The 20,509-nt window shown below is 47.4% G+C and overlaps 1 protein-coding gene across 6 annotated transcripts in view; it reads right to left on the reverse strand.

The window, feature by feature from the left end:
- Window positions 1-4,662: 4,662 nt before the first annotated feature.
- RIN2 (Ras and Rab interactor 2) overlaps window positions 4,663-20,509 on the reverse strand; it is a 57,093-nt gene continuing 41,246 nt past the window's right edge. For all 6 annotated transcript variants that reach the window (XM_056486833.1, XM_056486837.1, XM_056486835.1 and 3 more), the window contains 5 exons: window positions 19,296-20,390; window positions 12,722-13,027; window positions 10,684-10,815; window positions 8,518-8,681; window positions 4,663-5,663 (listed from right to left, as the gene is read on the reverse strand). In XM_056486833.1, the coding sequence (XP_056342808.1) occupies window positions 5,346-5,663; window positions 8,518-8,681; window positions 10,684-10,815; window positions 12,722-13,027; window positions 19,296-20,390 (2,015 nt within the window). In that variant the 3' untranslated portion in view covers window positions 4,663-5,345. The remainder of the gene's footprint in view (window positions 5,664-8,517; window positions 8,682-10,683; window positions 10,816-12,721; window positions 13,028-19,295; window positions 20,391-20,509) is intronic.

The raw sequence follows: 20,509 nt of genomic DNA on the forward strand, positions 1-20,509 counted from the left end.
GGCCGCATTGAAAGGGGCCCCGGCCCGCGCAGCCGCACTGGGGCCCCGCGCACCTGAGTCGGGCCCGGCCACGCCCCTCAATCCCCTCCGGCCCCGCCCCTCAATCCCCTCCGGCCACGCCCCTCAATCCCCTCCGGCCCCGCCCCTCAATCCCCGCCCGGCCCCGCCCGCTCCCTCCCCGGCGCCCCGTCCTGCCCGGGCTGGGGCGGGGCCATCGCTCGCGGCCCGCCCCCTCTCCCGGGGCCGAACCGGGGCTGTTCCCTGTTCCGGGTCCCCTCGGAGCCGGCACTGCCCAGCATTCCTCACCGCGGCTGGGGGTTCCAGCACAGCCCCCAGGGCATCCCGCTGCTTCCTCAAGCCCCCTTCAGTGCGATCAGTTTTTGAGGAGAAATACCCAAACCCAGCAGAGCTGGCTTTAACGGATCCGGGGGAGTGTCCCCTCTCCCCATCTCACCCAATTGCCGCTGCCAAAAGCCAGCCTGAGGATCAGCTCCCTATCCCCTCAATCTCTGCAAGGAATCGGATTTCTCAATCCGGCAGGGCAGCAATGCTGTTCTCCTCGCCGGAGATCCGGATTGCAGCGGCGTCCCCGCCGGCGCTGCCCGGATGGAGCGGGGAGCGGGGGGGTGTGTGTGAATAGAGGGGAGGGTGACGCCGAGTTCGGGCTGCGAGAGCGGCCGCGGCTGCGAGCGTGGGAAGGGCGGCAGTGCTGCCGCCTTGTGGGCACAGCGCGGTACTGCAGCCACCCCCCGAGCCGGCGCTCTGGCAGTGCTCGGCAGCGGCTGCAGTACCGCGCTGTGCCCACAAGGCGGCGTTAGCGGCGGGTGCGCAGCCAGGGCTGGGGCGGGGCAGGGTGGTGCCTGGGGAGGATCCCAGGGGGACGGACACGGGAGGGACAGGGTCAGCGCTGGGCTAAACCCCCAAAAACATCCTAAAAAAACCCCCAAAATTTAAAAAAACCCCTAAAAATCCCAGAAAAAAACTTTTAAAAATCCCTTCAAAATACCCTCAAAGAACTTTAAAACCCCTCAAACACCCCAAAACCCCTTTAAAACCCGGGGGGCGGGGCCACGTGATGACCTCGGCAGACACGTAAACCGAGGGGCGGGGTTCGCTTCAGGGTCCATTGCTCTGGGCGTTAACAATCGAAAGCCGAGCAATCGATCGATCGGCAGGCACGAGCAATCGAGCGCCGAGGAAACGATCGACAGGCATGAGCAATCGAGCGCCGATCAATCGGTCGATCGGCAGGCATGAGCAATCAATGACCGAGCAATCGACCGACAGGCATCACTAACCGATAGCCGAGCAATCGATGGGCAGGCACGAGCAATCGATGGCCGAGCAATGGATCGAGAGGCATTCCTAATCGATCGTCGAGCGATCGATCGGCAGGCAGTACTAATCGCTCGCCAAACAATCGAGCGGCAGGCATCACTAATTGATCGCCGAGCAATCGATCATAATAAAGGCCGGAGAGCCCGAGCGTCCGAAGCGAGCTCAGCCTGAGCAAATGGCGGCCGAGCCAATTACCTGGAGTTAAATCACCTCGGCCACGCCCCGCGCAGCCGCACTGAGACCCCGCGCACCTGTGCCGGGCCCGGCCCCGCCCCTGAATCACCTCACGGCCCCGCACCTGGATCCCCGCCCGGTACCGCCGTCGGTACCGCCTTCGGTACCGCCCCCGATTCCGCCCTCGGCCCCACCCCCGGTACCGCCCTCGGCCCCACCCCCGGTACCGCCCCCGGCAGTACAGGACCCCGGCAGAGAAAGGCGTCTGCCCGTAGCCGCCTGTCTGCGCCCGCCCGTTTCCCGCGCGCCCGCGGCGCCGCTGAGCCCACAGCCCGTGTCCGCACTCTCGGAAACCCCGCAGAAAATCGCACCGCGGGGATCGGTGTCGGCGCCGCGCGCAGGCAGCCCCCAAATCACACTGAGGTCCTTGTTTTCCCGCCCTTTCTGCCGCCAGATATAGAAGGTCAGGCGAGTGCCGGCCGAGCCGCCATCTTGAGAGTGGCAAGCACTAACTTCCGCCCTTCTCTGCTGCCATCTTTGTTGTGGGACCCGTAACGCCCCTCACCATGTCAATTTCGAAGTCGCCTGCCTGAATCCGGCAACGACGCCGAACAGAGCTCCGGCCGACGCTCGAGCGGCGGCAGGCACGGGCGGGGATGCTTGTCTCGGCCGGGCTCCTGCCGCAAGCGGCATCCGCAGCGTGGCGGCAGTCCTGCAGGGCAGGGTCCCGGCACGCGCTCGCTCCCATCATCGGAAGGGCACGCGCGCAGCACCGCGCTGTGCCCACAGGACGGCAGCGCTGCCAGGGCGCCGGAGCGGCGGCGGCTGCAGTACCGCGCTGTGCCCACAAGGCGGCAGCACTGCGCCGAGCTCAGCCCGGGGCTGCGGCGCTTTGGGGACAGAGAGAGAAGCGAAGGCAAAAAGCAACGAGTCCCATCCCTTCAAAAAATCCTCCTAAAAGAATGCCCCCAAAACACCCCGACCAAAACTAAAAGCAAATAATAAAAAAACCCCTTTAAATAAATATCTATTAATATTTAATTTATATTCACATTTACAATCTATACACATTTTATATTTTCAATTAAGGTTGCATTATAACATATATACAATATTTTTTTTATTATTTATTGTACACATAATATTTATATTGTTAAAATTCATTTCTATTTTTTGCATATATCTTTATATATTATATATGTGTATGTTTCAAATTTTATTTAAAAGCTCCACCTTTACCCAAATACAAACAAAAAACCCCTTTATTTTAAACTATATTTAAATGTTTATATTTTTCATTTTTATGTCTGCAATTAATGTATCAATATTATGAACATATTATACCATAAGTATATATTATTTATATCCTACATTTATATTGATCTATATATTTATGTATTTACTTACATATATTCATGTATGCACAAATACTTCTAATTTTATGTCTTTATAAACTTACTGTATATTTGTGTATTTATTTTGCTTATATTAATTATAAAAAAACCTGCCTTTACCAAATAAAACCAAAAAAACCATTTATTTTAAACTATATTATTTGCATATTTCTAATCTCATATATATAATTTATATTCATACACTATATATTTGCATTATTTATATATTTAATATAAAGTTGTTACTTCTATTTGTATATATTTTATATTTATATAAATATATTTTTATTTTTCTATTATTTTTATTTTATATTTAGATTATCTATTAAGAAACCCTTCTCTAACCAAATAAAACATTTATTTAAGCTGTAGTTAGGTATTTTTTATATTTATATTTTCCTGTCTTCTACACCCAGCCCTCCCTGTGAATGTTCTGGCACTCTTGGGTCCCTCTGGGGGACGGCACCCGGCACCGCCCCCCCCATTCCCCACTCAGCTGCTCCTTCACCGCAGCGTGGCTCCCTCTCCTCGGGACCTTGGGGTGCCCCAAAGGACACGGGAGCCCCCGAGTCTCCACCCCCTGTCCCCCTCAGCCTTTTTTCCTCACCCCCAAAGAAGGCACAGAACAACTACAACTGCCTCGGGCAGGAGCACGGCACTTTATTCGAACCCTTCCCATGGTCCATCCCCCCAAAAAGGGACTCTGCTCACGCAAGGAAGTGGGGGACAGCCCCCAGAAGGGCTGAAGTTCCTTCTCAGCCCCGCAGACACAGGCAACAAGGGGCAGAAGAGGAAGCACCAGCAGAGAGGACACAGCAAGAAAACTAAGATCAAGGCGCAGGATGAAATGGAAAAAAACAAAAAACCCAAAAAACACCTGGGATGGTGAATGGGCCGCACACAGAGAGGGATTAAAAAAGAACAGGGACAGCAAATGGGACACACCCGTGGGAACCACCAGCACGGGGAGCTCCACAGAGCCACACAGAATAAAACAGGAACACGGTGCAGGACAGAGGGACAATGAGAGGAAGAAAGGAGAAATAAAGATGCAGGCAGCAAGTGAGACAGAGAGAGAGGCAAAAAGTAGGACAGAACAGGGAGAGGGACTGAGTAAGAGATATTACATAAATATTGAGTATTCATTTCAAAAAAGAAAAAGAAGAACAAGAGAGAGTGAAGCAGTGAAAGGGAATGGGATGGGGAGCACACAGGCCAAGAAAGGAACACAAAAGACACAGCGGACAGAGAGGAGAGAAGGGGTGGAAAATTGAATATAAAGCTGGAAGAGGAACAGCAGCAGACCCAGGAGTATTTATTACAGAGTGTGGCTGGTGAATGTGTCAGGAAAGCACCAGCTCCGACAGAACAGGGCACGGGCACGGCTCGGCCTGGGACTCATCGATTCACATCTGTCTCATAAAGGCCGTGATAAAACAGGAGGTGAAAGCTGAATGGTTGAAGTGCTGCAGCTTGGGTCCTGCTCAGCCCTCATCCCAGCCCGTGCTGCCAGTGAACACACTCATCTCCTTTCTCCTGGAAATGTCACCTTCGCCCGTTCTTTCCCCTCCTGGTATCTCAGTGTGCTTGGAATGAATGTGGTGAGAGGCTGAGAAGTGTTTTGCACAGCACAATGAATAAAATGGTCTAATTTTCAGAAGACAATTGAGAACAGACAGCAAAAAATCTGCCTTGAGGGTACAGAAGTTTCCTAAGAACTCTCCTGGAACAGGGAAAGAAGAGAAACCACACAGGCTTTCAATGCAAGACTCTAAAACCAGCAAGAGATTTATTCTTGTGTATTAAATGTTAAAAATCACATGCATAATTATAGAATATTTTATAGTTAAAAAAATATTTCAAAAACCAACCCTGACAGTTTACCTGCAACTGCTATAAAATATCTATTTATATATATATATTTATATATATATATAAACAAGATGATTTTCTGTAACCAAAAACATTAGACAAGGATGCAACCATCCAGGTAGTGCTGAATGAACTGACGCCCTGCATCGGACGGTCTTGTCAAACTCCTGCAGGTGGAGCTGAGCTCAGTTCAGACACGCTCGCCTCGCACTCGGGCTCAAATCCAAGTGACAGCTGTGGAAACGACGAGAGGCAGAAAATGGCACTGTGCACACTGCAGCCAAGACACTGAAGGGCCACAGTAGAATATGCTGCAGAAGAGCCCGTGGCACAAGGTGTGCAGCCTCCTGGGCCGTCTCAGACACGCTGGTGGAATACCAGCGTCACTGGCCACGTGCACAGCGTGCCTGGGTCCTGAAAGCGGTGTCAGAAACCTCAGCACAGCACGTGTTCTACCAAGCACTTGAGGTTTAAGACCTGCTTCAGCTGCCAAGGAAGGCAGCCACCAAAGATGTTTGTAACAATGGCCAAGGAGCAGACACAACAATGACAGGCTGCTGGTGCTTTTTAAGCAGCCGAGTGGTTGCTGTTCTGGAGGATGGCCCCGTATGGGTCACTGTTAAGGCGCTTGTAGACAAAGTGGAAGACCTGGGGCTGCGGACGGCTGTGCAGCTCCGCCTTGATCTTCTGAGGGTACGTATCCTCTGTCAGTTGTTGCCAGGTGTCGTCAACAAAAAGAAACAGCCTGTATTCTTCTGGATTTGCCACCTTAAACTTCTCAGCACAAAGCTGACATACGTCTTCGGTAGTGATGTAAGGCCTTACTAGCAAAGTCTTTCCCGTGCAGCCACTGGTAACTTCCTGGAATGCAACGCGAAGGTAGTTCTGTGGAACAAGAAAGCAGACATCAGAAACTCAGAAAACCCTCAGCCTCTGAAAACTGAAAAGCCAACAACAAACAGCAAACCTCTCCCTGCTCCAGCTGTGAAACACGCACTGGTGATCCCTGGACGCTCTGGCCATCCCTTGAGCTGCAGCCTGGTGTCTAAGCCTGGCCTAACCCAGCTTCACAGGACAGCATTTCATTGCTTTAACAGGGATTCAGAAAAACAACCTTACTCTGTACCATTCCAGTAAATGCATGTGATCTTGAGGCAAAATCTGGATCTTTTCTCCTGCAGAAACTGCCACAGGCCCACAGCTCTGCTAACACAGATACATTCTAAATAGGCCCCACAGGGAAGTGCAGCTTCGCCTGTTTTTCTCTTGGGGTGATTTTATGATAATGCTGTATTCCCCTATGGCCTGCTTTACACCCAGAGATGGCTCCTGGAGCTTTAGGCTGGGTCCAGGGGAGGGGTGGGAGCTGGGGAAACTCTGGCACTCGCTCCCCCGTGTGCTCGGCTTTGCGGCGCACGGGGACTGACGCTTCTGCTTTTGGCTACCCTGGCTTGTGTCAGCTGAGGCAAGAAGATTTCCTGGGACTGCAACAGCAATCCTCTGGTGACCTCTGTGGCTCCCTCTGGAACTGCTCGGCCCAGCTTTGGGCCAGAACCAGACAACTGGTGGGAGCCGGAGGCCCATCCCGGCTCCGGAGCTGGGGGAGCCAGGCCGGCCAGAGACAGCACCCCAAACCCAGCAGCCTTCTCTGCAGCCAGGAGCTTCAGCTCCCAACAGCTACTCATGCCCTCCCATGGCCTCTGGGCGCTTTGTCTGTTACAGAAACATTTTTTTTCTTTGCTTTCATCCAAGAAATTCCTTTTGTTTTGGTGGGAAGGGAGTGCTGAAACTCATTTTCTTTAGAGGACACGTTCATTCCAGTTTTCTTCTAACATTGTCTCTAAACTGGAGACAGTTATAAAAAAATGCTGGAATTAAAGACTAAAATGCATTAAGATTGAAGAAGATGGAAAAAATTACAGTGAGAAAGAGTTGTTTATTGACTGAGCTGTCACCCATGGTTTGTATGCTGAACAAATTAAGCATGTGAAATCTCAGTGGGAGAAGTTTGTATTTCACAGAAACAGTTAAAAGCTAGAACTGAGAAGAACCTTCCAATGACTAAAGTTCCAAAGAGCACTCTTGTCTAATCAAGTATTTCTTGATACCATGCAGACTGAACACTAAAGCTCTGCAATAGATTTTAAAAATTGGGACTGAACCTGACTGATTAGAAGTAATACAGTTTTGTTACCTGGTTTGAAGAACTGTAGAAAAAACCCAGCCCTAGATAAGGCAGAACACACTACATTTAATTTTCAAGGTAGCTACCACACACAAAACCTGCTTTAGAATGCAGGAACTTTTAGATGGATGGGATTGCTGGAAGGAAAGGCTGACTTTTTTTACAGATGCCTGTAACACACAGACTAAGTATCAAAAAGCTGTATTTCATCATCATCAAAGCACTGGGGTTTTTGCTTTTCCACCCATTTGGGGGAGGGGGGAAGGACAGCTTCCAGGGCCCAAGAGCCAGCAAGGCTGAGAGACTGCAGCACAGAAGTGCCATGACCACATCCTGCTTCCCTGGGAGAAAGATGACTGGAGCTGCAGGTGTGTTCCACGGTGGCTGGAGGGAAGGTGCTCCATTTCAGGACTGCAAGACTCAGAGAGGAGAGAGAAAACAGCCATTCTGAGCAGACAGCAAAATGCTTGCATTTGTGCCAAGAACATGCTGGGGGTGCTGGGATCCTCTGATTTGAGGCTCTCTTTTGGAAGAGACAACAGCAGGAGCAGCACTGGACACACTCAGTGACAGCTCTTCCCTCCCCCTGCATCTTCCTGCATCGAGTTCATCTGCAGAGAAAGGGAAGATGGAACCTCCTACAAGATCCTGCAGAAAGAATCTTCTGTCATTTCCTCAGCCAGCAGAAATACAAGGTGCTGGATGCTCCTATGGAAGTGCAGAGTTTTGCTGAAAGAACAAAGACTCCAGCTGCTGGAATCTGACACCTAAGTACAGGTCAGGAGAACAGAACCTGGATCCCAGGGATCTGGGCACTGGAATTGCTCGTAACTGCTCCTCCTCTTCCCAACTGCTGGCAGCTGAACTCCAAGGAGTAAGTCCTGTCTTCCCAATTCCAACACTCTCCCTCTTTGAGCCCTGCTGCACCTGAACAGTCAGTCCAAAGCAGATGGAAGAGATGCAGGCCTGGCTTCAGAAGATGAAGTGATAACCACTGCTTTGTTATTCTCCAGTTGAAGGTACTGCCCTGCTCTGGAAGAGCAGTACAGAACACAGGGGACAAAAAAAACAAAACACCACAGAACACAAACAAATGTGAGGACATCCATATTACAGAACTCTATTTCCTGCTTAAACTTCAAGATTATCAAGGAAACATTTCTCCCACCTCTCCTCTCTGCTACCTGCTTTATGCCACCACTGGCTGCTGGGGAGTTGGGCTGATTTATCCCCCTGGAAACCTGCACTTGATCTTTTGAAAAATAAAGCATGCAAAAAAGCTGAATTTAAGATACAATGCAGTTTGTCCCCGCTTTACGTGACTTACAAGGGAAGGTAAGAAAACTCTATTATTTAGTGTTGTCAGACCATCATAATGAAACTGTTTGATGAAAAGTGCAAAGACTTCAAGACCAAAGCACATTTGCCAGCCATAATCTCAGCCCTGTTTCACTCCACTCGTGGCCCCAAGGAAATCTGCTACGAATCATACCTCTCCAATGGGAATTTCCAACAACACCATCATCCCATTTTCTGTTTCACCCTAAGCCTCACCTGAAAATCATCGACTGAAGGTATTGTCCTGTTGGTTGTCCTCCTCTTGTGCCACTGCCGGAGAGTATCTCTGGCCTCGGAACTGAGCAGCTGGGCAGCTTGTTCTTCCTGGAAGTTCTTGATCAGGGACAGTGCTCCATAAGCACTTGTCAAGTAGTAGCCTCCTGTGAAGGACAGCAAGGGAAGAACTTCTCAGAGTGGTCCCAGTCACAAGCACAGGCAGTTTTCTTTGAGATACATAAATACACACAGAGAGGCACCCAGCCACACACACAGACATGCAGGTTCCAGAGTATTTACACACAAGAGGGAAACCCCTCCTGGCCTGCACCACGCTGGAGTGTGTGCTCTCAGCTGCTCAGACATGCAGGGCTTGCATGTGCTCCATAGTACACAGTGGTGCCTATGGCTGGGTCCTCTCATGCTGAGGAAAGCCATTTTCTTAAGTGACTCCTGTCACTCCTTTAGCCTGAGTGTTTACTCCTCTACTTTTGGAACACCAGTGTTTTGGCTTCTTCCCCAGCTTCAAAGGTGGATCAAATAAACATGGCTGTTGAAACAAAGTAAAGAATAATCTAACAGAGTTCATCAACTTGAAAGCAACCACCCTCAGTGACAACAAAGGAACAAGTGAGTGTGAGATTTGTACTCTGGAATCATCCCAATGAATTCCCTTTGTTTTTAAAACCACAACTGATTTGTCATCTTCTTAGCATTCTCCAGAATGACCAACTAGTTCAGGAGCTGGTATGTAAAGTTCTGCACACTTCTCCTTTATTACATGGGTAAAGAACAAATTAAAGCCACAACAGAGTTGCCAATGTACAAAAGAAGCTGCAGGTCACAAAGAGTCTCAACAGGAGGAAACAGTCTGCAGCAACCAGGAGAAACAAAAGACATGCTGTCTGTCTTTACTTTCCAAAGTCAACTATTTGGGTGGGAGTGTTCAGCTTAGAGGCAGCACAGTCTATTCATTCTATGCACACAGTAGTATTTTCTGTATTACTGACAGCATCCCCTCTCAGCCTGTCGCTTTGCAACAAGATGAACGCATCAAATTAATGCAAGACCCATTAGACAAACTGGACAATACTGTGCAGTGGAAATGCACAACCCCAAAGCACTACACAGTATTTTCTGCACAGCAGAGCTGAGCTAGTGCCAATGACAAGCCCAGCCAATGGACAGACTTCCTTTGCTGCATTCTAAACAAGTCCAGTATACCTTACTGCTTTTCAAGCACATTAATGATCTCCAGCTTCACATCTAAAGTATTTTCCATGCTAAGATTCCTAACAATGCACTCAAGGATGCTCTGGACCCCAAGCAAGGAACAGACTAGTGCCAAATTGGAGGAATCAAGGCATGAATTCTCGCAGGCATACTGGCATGCGAGAGGATATGGCAATTTCAGAAAGCCAGGATATAGCATGAATAGGAGGCACATACATATACCTAAACACACAGCTAAGCTTGGCTGCAAGAACCTTTAAACTTCCTATAAACCTTTTACATTCTGTAGCCTACCTGGACCTTGCAGAAAACTTCATTTAAAATGCCACCATGGAAGCAGCAAGGAGGCAGATTTCCTTGCCTCTAGCAGACTTTAGCCCTCATTCAATAAATGCCTCAGGAAGCATATTGCTAGGGCTCATAAAAATATTTTGTGAGAAGCAAATATTGGGAAGAAGCAAAGATCACCAAAAGAGGGCAATATTCTCAAGAGCACTTCTGCAAAGGTGCAAAGAAGTCCCCCAGAAGTTTTCCCAAAGCACCAAACCCAAGCCTCATGATGTGCCTCTCAATTGGCTGAGTGCTGCTGCCCCATAAATCCTCTCAGGAAGTTTTCAGACACAAAAGGCTTAGGCCATTTGGCACCTGCACAGTGCATGTGTTTGCCTGCTGAGACAAAAGGAGCTGGAAACAAGGAATCTGCTCACAAAGCAATACACAGCAGCAGATTTCCAGATCTCTGAGGCTTGTGCTCTGCAAGCTGCCCAGCAGTGGAAATGATGATTACATTCTCTTGTTATCAACATCATTGTCATTAGGTCTCCCCTCAACAGGATTCCTCCTCAAACAAGGGGAACAGCAACAGTGCTGTGAGGAAGAACACCTCCTCACTAGTCCTTCAGGCAGTTGTAGTAAAAATTAAAACCAGATTACCTTCTCCATGCAGCAAGGATGGATCCAGCAGCTCCATCATGTACTCGATTTCAGTGTCCAGCTCCAGCATATCACACTGGGCTAGCACGTATGTCAGCACAGGCAAGAAGTCATCAGCTCCATACAGCCTCCCTGGGTTGAAGGGAACACAGGCAGTGAGAGACAAACCACATTTTTGCACCAGTTCCCGTGCTTGAAAGGAAAGCACCCTTTTGTGCCTTCTCTACCCAACATCACTGCACAGCTCAGTCCTGTACTTCAAACAAGCACAAGTCATGATGCACACTGAGGCATGCAAGGGAAACTCAGAGACTGGGCTCAGCCTGGCACCAGCCCAACTGGTGAAAAGGCTGCCATGCCAGCCTGGCCTGACTTTCACCTGCACTGCTACCATTGCCTAGCAGGTGATGAATGGGTATTTTCTTCATACATCTGGGGATTGCACCCACTTTCTGGAAGCATCCAGACACAAGTACCAGTCTCTGAGTACAACTCCCACAGCAGAGAAGCCTGAATACAAAAGCTTTGCTACACCTTAGCCCATGATCTGCCATAGCCATGTGCAAGAGAGAATGTCAGAGTTGCACCTATAAATTCATGCCATCCAGCACAGCATTTTGGACCACTGACTGTTCAGCAGGTCTTGACTGGTCTGTAGCACCATTTCAGTATTTAGGTTTCAAAGGCACTTTTGGATTCTTGCTACAGTGCAGAAATAGATGTCATTTCTCTTCCAAAAGCATGACAGAAAGTGTCCAAATGAGGTTCAGTGGCACAGCAAGCCAAAAATACTGGACTAGAGGCTGCTTTTCTCCACTCAAAACCCTTGCAGTTGTCATGTTGAATACATGCTATTGAATTACAACAGCTAAATATACAGTGTTACCTCTATAAATCTATAATTTGCAGAAAAATACTCATTTAGAATCAGTGTTCAATTCAAGGTTCACAGGTTTCAAAGGCCATCACAGGACAGCCTTTCTGCCAGGCAACTTCAAAAGCCTACAGTTAAGGAAAGCTGCTCTTTTTCAACTGCTTCTCATCTGCAGGATGCTCTGCCTGGAATCAATTTTACCAACCCTGTTTTGCAAAGCTATCAGTGGTGAACTAAAAGTGGGGTCATGCTGCTTTTGGTGTAGAATTATGCTAAACCCAGTCTGACTCATCAACCCCAAAGTTAAACATCCTGAAAATAAAGTAGCCTATCTAAAAACACAGAAGGTGGCACAGCTAGCATGGAGACACCTGGCCAACAGTCAATCCCTTGGTACTCCAAAAGTCCAGTCCTGCTTTCAAGCAGCAGCATCTTCTAGTAAATCCCTTCCTGAGTGTGTGGAGACTCCTCCCTTGGGTGGGAACACCCCTCAAGGCTGCCCCTTGAGTCTCAGTAACATCAACCTCTACTCTCTAATTGTTTTGGGTCTTTTTGCTAGCTTTAATAAAATTTCTTTATTATTACTGTTTTGATATAGTGCAGTATACTGTACTAGACTATACCAGTAGTTTTTACTTCTACACTGCGTAGTAAATAATTCAGATTAAGATCTTCTTTGTCTAATAATTTACCATAATAAATAACTCATTTTTATACAGCTATATCTGATTTGCCATCCTTAATCCTGTAGGACCAAGATGTACAAAGGTTCAATCACACCTGCATCATTCCCTAGATTAAAACCACTGACAAAGTCTGGGCTAAGACTGAATCCAGCTGCACCCAGGCTCCTCTCTGAGAAGGAATTTAGAAAGCACAATGGTCCTTCCTGCACCATGGGAGGGTTTCTCCAATTAACTTTGTCTCAAGCTCCCACTCCACCGTTGACAACAACTCTGCTACAGACTGAGTTTTTGAGATGTGTGGCCAGATAGCTCAGAGACAGCAGGTCAGAAGCAGAGAGGAAGAATTCCTCTCAAAAGGGCAAGGAGAGGCTACAAGAGCTTCAGCAGACCTGCCTGCAGAATGAGATGGGCAGACTCCTCTAAAAGACAACATCAGGTATGAAATGTCAGTGAACCTGAACTACCAGAAGCACCATACCTGAGTTATTCTCCATAACAGTGTAAATCAATTTGCAAACTCTCAGCAGCAGCATGACCTTCTTCTCAGGTGAATACATCTTCTGCATGGTCATGAACTTGACTTTAATCTTTTCAACGTCCACAAAGTCTGGCGTGGGAACAAACACGCCCAGCTCCTGGGGATTCCTCTGCCGCACCAGCTGCAGGTTTTCCTTCAGCTGCTTCCAGGAACCATCCGTGGTGTGGAACTCCTTCAACATGGCTTCAATGTGACCCTTCAACGGCTTCAGAATGCACTTATGCATGGCCTTCTCCAGCACGACATCTGCAACAGGAAAGCACAACTCCAGCTGACTGCCCCTCTAAAGCAGAGCCAGCAGTAACACAGCCACTCCCTGCAGAGAGCCTCTAGAGCAAGGCCCCCTTTCTGAGGCCATTCATTACACAAGCTGTTGTTTCCAGATGCTGTTAACACGAAAACAAGAGGCAGTGCACAATCTGTATTCCATTGTCATTTCTGGCAATGTGGTAAGTAAAGAAACCCACACCCACACAGACAGACTAGAGATTGTTTAAAAACAGCCGTGAGTCTACTAAAGTTTTTCTTTTGTTGGTTGGAAGTCTATAAGTTTTATTTTACTTTAAGTTTAGACTTTTAACTCCCAAACTTAATGTAAAGCACAGTCAAAATCTTAATTTTTGTCTCCTTTGGCATTAAAGCCTGTCCTTTTTGTATAGTTTCCATTGGAAACTATAACTCAACAAAGATTTCCTAAAACTTGGCTGGACTTTATGAAGCCGGACAGATTACAGGCTTTAAACTATAAATGAAAACCAAGCTGTGTTTGTCCAGCTTCAGATTTCATCACACAAGCTTATATACAGCTTTGTCATCAAGTTTGAAGTTCTTTGGCAATAGTGTGCACATGGCACAGTAACCACTAACTTCAGGACTTATTTTTGATTCTTGTTCTTCTTTAACCCTCATTCTCCATTTTCCAGCTATGGACTGTGTCAACAGAGAAAGTTCTTTGCTCAACATTTTCTCTGCAAACCTTTACTTTAAAAGTTAATTTTCTTTCCCAGCATCCTTATGGCAACACAGTTTACATTAGTTATTAGATTACACAGATTATTTGTACCACGGAGAGGAACATGGTGGGGAATGTTCCTGTGCCATCCCTGCAGGAGAGTGGGGCAGGAGCAGAGCCTAGAGCAGGCAGATGGGCCAGAGGAGCACAAGGACTGAGAGCAGACAGAGGACAGGCTGTGTCACTGCCAGGTCACACGTTTACACTAATTAGCAATGGACATTGTTGTTTGTAAAGGTGACTGATTTAAGTTTCATTAAACCTCATGCAGACACTATTGCAGAAACTGTTTTCCACCAAGGAAAACACAGGAGTCTCACCCAGGGTACAATGGCTAGCTACATTTCTGGAGTGTACAAATCATTCCTTGATATCTTCATTGGTGACTATTTTTTTTGACAATTCAGCTTACTTTATTTCTACTGCCTGATTTTTTTAAACAGGAAAAACACCAACTGCCTTGCTCGTCAGAGGAACACCTCTGCAGTGTGCATTCCAACCACCTGGTCTTGACTGCTTTGACATTTACTCAATCACATTCCACAATTTCCATGCAAACTTGAAATAATTTTGAAGCAGCACAGAGGAAGGGATCACGTAGCTCGTGGATGTGATGAAAGCTGCACAAAGGCACAACAAAACAAAGAAAAAACCACAGTAAACAAAAATCCACCAAACCACACACAAAAAAACCCAAAACAACACACAACCTTTTCTTCTCCTTTATGAATTCTTGGCACACACATAAGAAACATAAGAATTTGAGTTCTGCCCTCAAATGAAAAAGGGGCAAAATCTAACTGGCTGGTGAGGCCAACAGCAGCAAGACTGGTGAGGGCTGCACTGTTGATTAATGGTCAACAGTAACACCCATATGTATCCTAATACATACAAAGCTTATGAAAAAATCACATTATTATTAAAGCCTGTTAGGACAGGCTTGTGACACTCCTTGTGATCTGAGTCTTGGAACAATATTCAGTGTCACAGCACCTGTGAGCATGTTTGGGGCCACACCATCCAGCCAGCACTGCTGCTTCTGGCCACTTTCACATACAGGTGTTTTTGGGTAGGATCCCACAAACCAATTCCCAGCCAGCAGCAGCTTTCACTGTTTCACTTCTAATGCCACAGAAAAGTATACGAGGGCTTTCCAGGCAAATCAGCATCTGAGTTGTGAATTGAGGACTGATTCTTTACCTTAGCATCTGTGTATTTTTAAGATCCAAATCAGCAACAAAAATTCTGTTTACTTCAGATGCATATTTTCAAATACCCTCCCAAGATGCTTACCACTCCAAAACCAAAACATACACTCTTCAGATAGTTGGTTTTTTTTAACTGAATTTGAGCTGAACACTGTGTATCACTCCTGAAATGATGCTTATAATTAGCCTGTAGCCTCAAAATGGGAACTGGAAGTGCTTTGATAAATGAATTGTAAAGGCCAGCCAGCTAGTTTCGTTGTGTCTTGTGGAAACACATCTGTATCCTGTGCTGACATGCTATTTTTGTTTTGCTGCCAACCACACAAGTCTGCATCTAGACAGGACAACACATTAGTCACTGCCAGTGTCCTTACACAGCCTCCTGACACCCTGCACTTCCTCAAACTGCAGGCACGCTCTCCCCTTTTCCAGGTTCTCTGTTTCCCTGCTCCCTAGCAATTATTGCTGCTCCACTGAGACACCATCCAGCTCCAGTCCCTGGATTTACACTCAAGCCTGTTTACCACGGCCAAACCAATCATCAGGGAAACCAGGGGTCAGTAGGAGACTGAGTGAGCCTGAGAACCACCACAGAAAGGCACAGGTCACACTGCCTGGGAGCTGAACAGAGTGTACATACATGACACCTAACTACACTGCATTTGCTTTATCCTGCATTTTCCTAATACCTTCTAAGTTCATGGACTGGCATGACCAACACAGATCTATTTTAAGGTAAGTTGTGTCAGGATGGCCAAGCACCCATTTCTTGGTAGGTGCAGACATGGCAATCTCCCCCACAGGAGCAAGACTTCAAAGTAAGACCTCACACAGCCCACATTCCTTGATAATCAGCATGACCCTGAAAACAGAGGTGGGACTGAGGTGGTTGATGTACAGGCAGTGGTGGCAGAGACCCAGCAGCTAGGGATGAAAGATAAGCCTCCCCTCATCTGACTGCATAAAAGCACACCAAAGAATCACACAGCTGTCTGTGCTAGGTGTGTTCTGCTTTATGCAGCTGTGGGTTACTTAAAACTCATGACATAGCTGTGTGGTAAGCATTTGTCTTCTCTTGAAGTAGCAGGAAAGGAAAGGAGAAGGGAAAAAGTCACAAAGGAAATCCAAGGGATGGTCGGAAGAAAAAAACTGGTCCCCTGCCTCTGCTCAGTGCTTTTACCACTGCTTCCTACTTGCCCTGTCCCCTGTCCTGCCACTCCTGTGAAAGGAGGTGCACTGAGGGATGTGTTTGTAAGAATACACCCAATGTGAAAAGATGCCACAATGGAGGACAGGACACCAGAACAAATGCACCAGCACCTAAAAAGCAACACAGTGGAAAAACCAGCTGGCATGAGTTTTTCAAGCAGAAATAGCCACATACCATTCCAGTTCCTTTGGGAGGGTAACTGGATTAGTAATGAAGGGAGGATTTGGGGTGGGCTGCCACTTAACCTTTTTAAGACTCATAGGCCTAATTCTGTGCACCGTCCATATAAACAAACATGCCTTGCCAACAGCCATAAGCAGGGTGCATCACCAGGTGCACAGAATACTGCACTGAGAGCCCAAATAATCATGGCTGACTGTAAAACAAGACAGACACTGGAAGAGAGGTACCACGGGGGTCAGTCCTGGGCTGCAGTTGATCAGTATGTCCAGCCCTGTCTGCCTGCAGCTCCTCTGTACAGACCCACCTGCAACAAGGCATATGGGCCAACACATCCCCTCCAAGCTTCTTTAACATTCAGCATTTAAACAGCCCTAACATATCAAAAGTCCCAGAACAAGTAATATTGTTCAGGCACGTTCCCACATGATCAGTTAGTACCTCACTGACAAATGGTTCAAACCAGCCATTTCTTGGTTCAGGGCCAGACTCGGGCCCTGAGACCAAAGTTCTTCAGATGTTGGATCCTGCTTGGCAAAGTGACAACATTCAACTTGACTCAGTTCTGTTCAAAGCCAGGAAAAGATGAAAAGACAAACAAAAACTCCCAAACATTTGCTGATCAAGCAGCTCTGGACTATCAGGGTCTCCTTGGACCAGTTCCTTATTCTGTGGATACAAACTGAGGTGTGGATGTCTTTTAGAAATAAAAACTGCATTCATCCTTTAACAATAAAGAGCTATGTGCCTTACTCTTGATTCTGTCCCAGCACTGGGAGTCCCATTGCTTCAGGGAGGGTTAACAGCCTACAGTGCTAAGGTTAGGAGGCATCTGTCAGGACTAGTTAGAAACCCTGAAGCATATTTTCCCAATGATTTTGCAGAAGTTTAACAATGTGATGGGACCCCTATCTGGGAAGCTTAAAAGATCTGCCACAGAAGTCTTTTGCTTGCAAGAGTCCATGATGCAGTTCTAGAAGAAAAGGTACATGATGAAAAATATCATTACAGAGACACGGGAAGAAGTTCCAAACTGAGGGGACCCTGTTCCAGCACCTACTGAAGCACAGGAGACAAAAGAGGGTTAAAGTGAAGCCTGAGTGACTCAGACCAGAAGCACAAATCCAGCACCAGGCTGACACGCTGGAGGAAAAAACTGCACCACAGAAGTGTGAACTGAGGAGAGGATAAACCCACAAAGTTAAAATCTGGACTGCAATTCCATATTGAAACAGTTAAGGAAAACTGTGGACAACAGGCAGGGCTCTACTTCATAAAAAGCTCTCCATAGGGATGACTAAATTTTGCTGCCACATAGTTATCTGCTTAGATCAGCAACATCTGATGCTCCTGATCCACTGCAGTTGTTTGCTGGCTCAAGCCAAAGGCAGTAGATGATTCAAAAGCAAGTTCTTTCTTAGTTAAAACCAGCCCACTTTATAAATTAATTGTGTTTAGTCACATGATCAAAACCAGATTTTGTTTGCTGAAGAAAAACAGGGCAGTTATAGTTGTTACATTTCATAGCTTATACTACTCCAAAGTCTGAAACATTTAAAAGCAGACATTTTTTCCAGTCTCGGGAGAGACACAGTCTGATTAAACCACACCCTTGTGAAATGAAAAACACAGAACAGACTAGGCTTTCACAAAATTACAGCCAAACTCAATCTGTATTGCTTTGTCAAATATCCAGCACTCTACAGAAATGCAGGCAAAAATGCACCTGCCTCCCCTGCTTAATTTGGTGCCTTTTCCTCTGTGAAATGCCCACCCAACAGCCTTTATTATTCTAGTGAGAACATTACATGAGTCTCAATACTGGGGACACTCTCCACATTTCTGTATTTGCTTTAGCAGTCCTTGTGACTTTTGCTTGACTTTGTAAATGAAGTTGAGGTTACATGAGAATACTTCCTCTTGGTCAAGGACAGGCAGAATGTCAATATAAAATTACCCTCTAGTCCTAGAGAAAGAAGTATCTGCCAATTTTGCACTGAGCCGACTGTTGGGACACTGGGGTATGGAGAAAAACAAGCAAATTAGGACTGAAGTGAGCTCACAAGGAAAGTATTCTGCCTTGGCAGAGGCGTGTTTACCTCTTAAATGTGGCTTACAGACTCTTTCACAAATACTGCTCAGACTCTGCAGGAGAGGCAGTGAGATTTATGCAGCGGCAGTGATTTCACTTCCTTGGATATGCAAATCTCTCTCTCCTGTTAAAACATATATTCTAACATATAGCTTATCCATAACCACTCACACACATATCTAACAGACAAGTACAGAAAACTAGAGATCAGCAGACCCCTCTCTCTCTTGCACACGTTTGTTTTCTAAAATGCCTAAAAATATCTTTTTATTTACTTTCAAGTCCAGAGACAGTACAGCTTTGCTAGAAGTGACTAAGAATATCTGGAGGAATCAGATTTATTTCAAAACTAAGTCATCATAAAATGTCTCTCTGCTCTTAAATGTCACTGGTTTTGAATAAATTCTAGTTCTACAGCTACAATCCTATGGTTAGATTTGGCAGTTTTAGACCAAACATTGAGAACTATGTCAGCCCGATTTGAAGAAAAAAAATGCACTTGTGCCAGCAAATAAAGTATTCTCTATTGTTCACAGTACAGCAGGTAACAAAGTAATAACCACAGGTAAACAGCATTGCAGCTATTTTTAGGGTAACTCCTCATGAACAACTTCGTAGTGTAATCATTCCAAGCTGACAAGGTGCTTTGGGGTGGGGAGGGGAGAGGAGGTTGTTTTGAGACTCAAATACTCGGTGGCTCAAGCTCTACTATCAAGTAAGCCCCACCTTTCCGAACTGGACAAAGACTCTCACTATAAAGACAGATTACACATTTTCACCTTCCCCCCAAAACACCGGACAGCGCTTCTTACCTATTTGGTCTTCAGGAATGAGGGATTCGATTGGAGGATCAAGTTCGGAGCTTTGGGACAAATAGTTCTTGACTTGGGTCATGAACTGACGAATTGTTTGCAGCATATCGGTGCTCGAAACGTGGCACTCCTTGTTTTCTTGGAGAAAGCTGACATAGTCCTGTACCAAGCATCCAAAATAGGTGCGTTTGTCCCGGGACATCTCTGCAATTCTCTTAATCATCCTCTTCTCGGGGGTCATGAAGGAACTGAATACTCCGCTGACTTTCCGCAGCTGAGATTTCACAATCTTGGGGAGAACGAACGAACTGCTTCTCTTCTTCTTGGGCTTCAGAGGGGGTGCCATGCTCTCCTGGTCGCTCTCCCCCTCCAAGTCCTCCAGGCTGCTGTTGGTGTCCCCCTCGTAGCCGAAGAGCGGCATGCTGCGGTCCAAGTCCAGCGAGTCGGACGAGGAGGTGGAAATGCTCATGTCGCTCAGCCTCTGCCGGCCCGCATCCCACGGGATGTGTGACTCACGGGCGGCAGCTGGCTGCGGAGCCGGCTGGGGCAGCGCCTGCCCCGGAGCGCCGGGGCCGGGGCCGGGCCGCGGCGGGGCCGCGCTGCGGGAGGCGCCGTCCGCCTCCGGGCACTGCGCCTGCTTCTTCAGCCGGGGAGGCGGAATCGGGGTGGGCTTGCTCCGCAGCGAATCCGAGCCGCTCTCCTTCCCAGGGCTGCCCGCTCCTGGCATGCTCGCCGGCTTTATAGTCCTGGCAACCTGCGGGCTCGTGAGGCTGCTATTAATAGCAGGGGGAGGCGGCCGGGGCGGGGGGGAGCGAGGCCGCGCTGCGCCATTCACGTCTGCGGCTCTCGGGCTCTGCCTCTTCAGACTTCCACTGACATCCTGGCTGTGCACTTTCAGGAAGAGGGGGTTAATGAAGCACAGCGCCCCGTTGGTCTGGCTGCACTCCAGCTCTGAGGGCGTTCTGGTTCGTATAGAATGCACTCCGTTTATAAGGCAGAGCTGGCGCGAGGCTTTGCGAGCACTGTCCAAAGGCACAGGCCTACAAGGAGGTGAAGGATCCGGGGGTTTGCTGTTAGCCAGGGAGCTCCAAAAGTCTGAAAATCATCATTGCGTTAACGTAAGAATGCAAAACAGCATGCAGATGGCTTGCAGAACATCCAGCCCAACAACACCAGTTTAAGTAGTAAAGTACCAAAAAATTTAGGGAGGATTT

Source organism: Oenanthe melanoleuca, chromosome 3 (assembly GCF_029582105.1).
Source record: "Oenanthe melanoleuca isolate GR-GAL-2019-014 chromosome 3, OMel1.0, whole genome shotgun sequence".
NCBI classification, from domain to species: Eukaryota; Metazoa; Chordata; class Aves; order Passeriformes; family Muscicapidae; genus Oenanthe; species Oenanthe melanoleuca.